The following is a 4,444-nucleotide window of genomic DNA, read 5'->3' as shown; positions in this document are numbered from 1 at the left end:
CGCCGACCGAGCCGTCAGGTGCGTGGCGCCCATGCGCAGCGGCTTCTGACTGCGTGCGGCATCGCCCGGCGGCAGTCGACCCGTCGACGAACTCGTCTCGATGAGCTCTTTCACCCTATGCGATCAGAAATCGATTTCGATTTACAGAAACTTGAAAAAATAGATGAACAAAGTGCTCGGGTGTAGGGATTTTTCGCCCGTATCCGTGTCGCCCGATTATTTTCACGAAAAATCAATCAAAAATTAGTCATAAACATGAAAGAGGTTGGGAAAACATGAACTAAGGCTCTGATACCAATGTAGGGATTGTCGGATTCCCAAAAACCGAATTCGACACTAAATCGAACCCCTAAAACGAATGCGGAAGACGATCCCGGGAAATTCACATGTATCACCGATCCTAAAGCACACCACGGAATTGAGCGTACCTTGTTAGCCACAGATTAAACACCGACGCCGATAAGAGGAAGAGAAACCGATCCCGTTCGATCTGATGACGTTGATTTGGCTTTGAAGGGAAGAGGGCGTCGCCTTTTCTTCTTGTTTTTCTTTTGAGGGAGAGAGGGAGAGGAACGTACGTAATGTCAAAAGGTACGTTCTCCTCTCTTTCCTCCCTTATATACATCCCTCCAAAAACAAAGAAACGTACCCCTTTATCCATGGGCCCTAATCTTGTGGGCCGGGCTTTTAGGCCCAACATGGGCGGACGGGCCAACTTAGGCCCATCACATAAAACCATCACTAGCAACTTCTTGTGCAAGTATACTCTAATCGAGAGTGATGCGATCTTCGACAAGATCGAGTTGGTCATCTACGAGATCATTTATGAAGTTAAGTTTGAAGCTTCAAGTAATGGAGGGTATGTTTATAAGATGACCATCGAATACCACACCAAAGCAGGCATTGAGCTTAAAGAAGACCACGTCAAGCAAGGCAAAGTCAAGGCCGTAGGATTATACAAAATTGTTGAGGAATACCTTTCGGTGAATCCCAATGTCTATGCTTGAGAATGTTTATCTTGTGCTATTTTGCCCCTCTTGTCATTCATGTTTCAGATTTGTTGGATGTCGAAATTTAAATTTTTTATTTTAAATCTACTTTTCAGTCATTGACAAAGAGAATAATTGCAATTGTGGAAAAGAGTATTTTTTTTCCTCCTATCGATCATACGGGACAATTTAATGCATATATTTTGAAGGTCCGACCCAAGGAAAATAATTTGAATTTTGAACTGCTTTTGCCTACCGAAAATTTAAAATAATATAGATTCTGCATGTGGGACTTGGGAGGAATTTGTTCGTTTGACAAGTAAACTGGAAACTACATGCAAGTACAACCCACTCAACCAAAAGAAATTGTAGTATCAATCATGTGGAAAATAGATACGCCTGTTTAAATTAATAAGAAAAGGACTTCCCAAGAATTTATGTACTTGGGGACGAAACCTACGTTCGGGAGGTCGTGTAGAATGCATTGAGGCGGCACTATGCTTGCGCACCCCTGCTTTTCAAGATGTGTTTTAAGAGTTAGTTTTTTGCCCTAACATTTACGTATTATCCAACTTTCTTATGGATTGTGATCATCATTACTTGTCATGAAATTGGTTAAATTTGGAGGTTAACATATAGTAAGGGCCTAGTGGTAACTCAACCAATATTAATGACGCAAAAGAAAACCCGAAATTTCAAGTATGACTTGAGGCATGAGCTTCCTTGATTGGACATGAGTTTAAAGGTAAGTTTGTTTTGCAAAAAATGAACAATTTAGAAAATGCTTGCTTAATAATAATATCTTATATTGCTTATAATAATGAATAAATAAAAAATATTTTCATTGTCATGAAAATATTTAGATGTAAATTGTTATACACAATGAAAATGCTTTTATTAATTACTTATTGTAAGTAATATGAGTAAATTTTTTTAAGAAAATGTTTTTCAAATAATTTATATTATGTGAAACGAAAGAAGACTAACTACTTAGTTTTTTGTATCGGTGAAAAAAATAAATAATTTCCCTTTAGGTGTTCTCGTCATCGACTCCAACAGGAAATTGAGTTCTTATACCGATCTCTTCCTAGTTCTCGTCATGACGTGGAAAGCAGTCGATGGAAAAGATATAGGAAACTTAATAGTTCATTTTGTAAAAGCATTTGCTTTGCAAAATCAATAAGTCAATTTTTAGATGACCTGTCCTATCTTCACATTGAATTTTTCATTTTCGATCAACGATCTGATAATAATTATCACCAGTGGAAAATCGACACGACCAGAGGTCAAAGTCTATCCTCAGGTCGTTGTGTAAGCGATTAATGTGGAAAAAGAAAATTACAGAAGCCAACTCCATAGATGGAAGTGGGTCAATAGGAGTGTCAATGGGTCAATGCCCGACCCGATCCAAACAAATGGAACCATGCTTTACCTGACCCAACCCGATACCTGAAACACATATTTCAAGTTGTCGGGACTGCTCGGGTCGGGTCTATATTGCCGTGTGTTGTTGCTATAAAATAAAATACCACTTCCCACTTATCCTTTATTTATATTAGTTGACTTGATTTTTTGATTTTTTAAGTCAATAATTTGGCTCAAGTTTTATTTTAACAATTTAGCTTTATCTTCCAAAAACAATGACTTCGTATTTTATATTTTTAAGAGACTTCACTCATTAATCAATACATATGGGGTTTGGTGGCCTTTATTGGCCTATTTTTTTAGCTTATTTTTTTAAAATAAAAAAAGAATTTCAGCCAATAAGCTCCGATGTGTTCTAGTCAATTAGAATGTGGAAATATTAGTGTTATTCATTTTAATCCATATCATTTGTCCTCAGTTATTATCTTTAATACTTTTATTATTCTAATAGTGCCTCAGGCCATATTATAAAAAATTTCTTTTCTACAATAGAATAATGTTATCAGTCCTAAAATCTTATGATAAATATTTAATCACATTATTCGTTACATGAGAATGTAGTAATTAAGATGATAAATATCTTTAGAAACCGACATAACAGATTGGGCATCTTATAAATCAACGATATTGGAAGACGATCATATTCCCAACATGATAATTGATCATACAATTACCCACACCAGCGTAGCTCATCGGCTCATCCTGTCCTATATTGCCGTGTCTCATCGGCTCATCCCTCAACTTGGATCCACCCTCACCAACATACCGCCCATCTTCCAATCGTCTAGTAGGAATGTTCATGGCAAACTCCATTTCATCTTCCAATCATGGCTACACCCAATTGGTTTGTGCTTCTTTTAAAATTGCTTGTGCGCAGTGCCTAAAAATTTTGATTTCGGAGAGTTCGAGTATATAAGTAAATTCAATTGAAAAAATCGCGGAAAGAAAAATTATATGATTTTTTTAAACTAAATCTCAAATCAAAAGCCCATCCTTCCCTTATAAATGACATATGAATACAATAAATTTTTTCATGATGGGACTTGAAGTTCCGGAGGAACAAGACAAACAGCAAAGCTGAAGTATGTGAAAGTACAACTTATTGGAGCACAAGGGCAACGGCTTAACAATAGACACCGGGGTTCACCGAAAGGTATTCCTCGACCACTTTGTAAAGTCCCATAGCCTTGTCTTTGCCTTGTTTGATGTCCTCTTCTTTAAGCTCTACACCCGCCCTAGTGTGATATTCACTAGTCATTTTGCACACACATCCACCATTATCTGTAGCTTCAAACTTGACCTCATAAACAACAAACTCAATCTTGTCAAAAATTACATCACTCTCGATTAAAGTATACTTGCACACAAGATTCTCAGCATCAATGGCATCAATCCTGTGCTTCAAATACTTCAAATGACCACCTGAAATATCAATTGCTTAAGTTAATACATTGATTGAAATCCTAACAACAGAACCCTCATTTATATGTTGAGTATCAACTTGAGTTCACATCATGACTAACCTTCGGTGAAGTTGGTCTGCTTAATGCTTCCAGCTCCACCATTTCCCTGGAGGAACTCGATGCTCTTGATGCCCTGAGGAACAATCTTGGGCATAAGATTGTGGGAATCAAGAATCAAAGCCTTGAACATTCTGATGGAGCAATTGGAGTTGTGAACTCCTGAGTGTAGCTAGTGACGGCCATCTTATTGATGGAAATGAAGAATATGGATTATGAAGTATTTGAAAGGATTACAAGTGATGCTCGGCAGAATGCAGAAGCTTGAGTTCTTCTTGATGCTGAAGAGTAATCATCTGGTGGGTATTTATAGATGAGTGGCCCAATTGATTTGGCTTCTCATTGCACAATTTCAAGGGTTCATACCGACAGCACTCCAAAACCGACTAGTCAGTCATTAGCCACCGTCCTTTAATTTTCTTCCTGTTCGCATAGTATATGGACCTACCATAATGTAAATGCATATTTATAGGAATGGATGGCAATCCTAAAATAGGAAAGAGGACCCCT

The 4,444-nt window shown here is 37.6% G+C and overlaps 1 protein-coding gene across 1 annotated transcript; it reads right to left on the bottom strand.

Annotated features, from left to right (window-relative positions):
* Window positions 1-3,412: 3,412 nt before the first annotated feature.
* Window positions 3,413-4,195, bottom strand: LOC104415196 (pathogenesis-related protein STH-21). Its single transcript, XM_010026448.2, is given in 3 exon segments — window positions 3,413-3,836; window positions 3,938-4,072; window positions 4,075-4,195. Coding segments are annotated over 3 exon segments (480 nt in total). The 5' UTR covers window positions 4,121-4,195; the 3' UTR covers window positions 3,413-3,537.
* Window positions 4,196-4,444: the final 249 nt, after the last annotated feature.

This window comes from Eucalyptus grandis, chromosome 8 (assembly GCF_016545825.1).
Source record: "Eucalyptus grandis isolate ANBG69807.140 chromosome 8, ASM1654582v1, whole genome shotgun sequence".
NCBI classification, from domain to species: domain Eukaryota; kingdom Viridiplantae; phylum Streptophyta; class Magnoliopsida; order Myrtales; family Myrtaceae; genus Eucalyptus; species Eucalyptus grandis.
The sequence above is the reverse complement of the archived record's forward strand: the minus strand, read 5'-3'. Positions and strand labels throughout refer to the sequence as shown.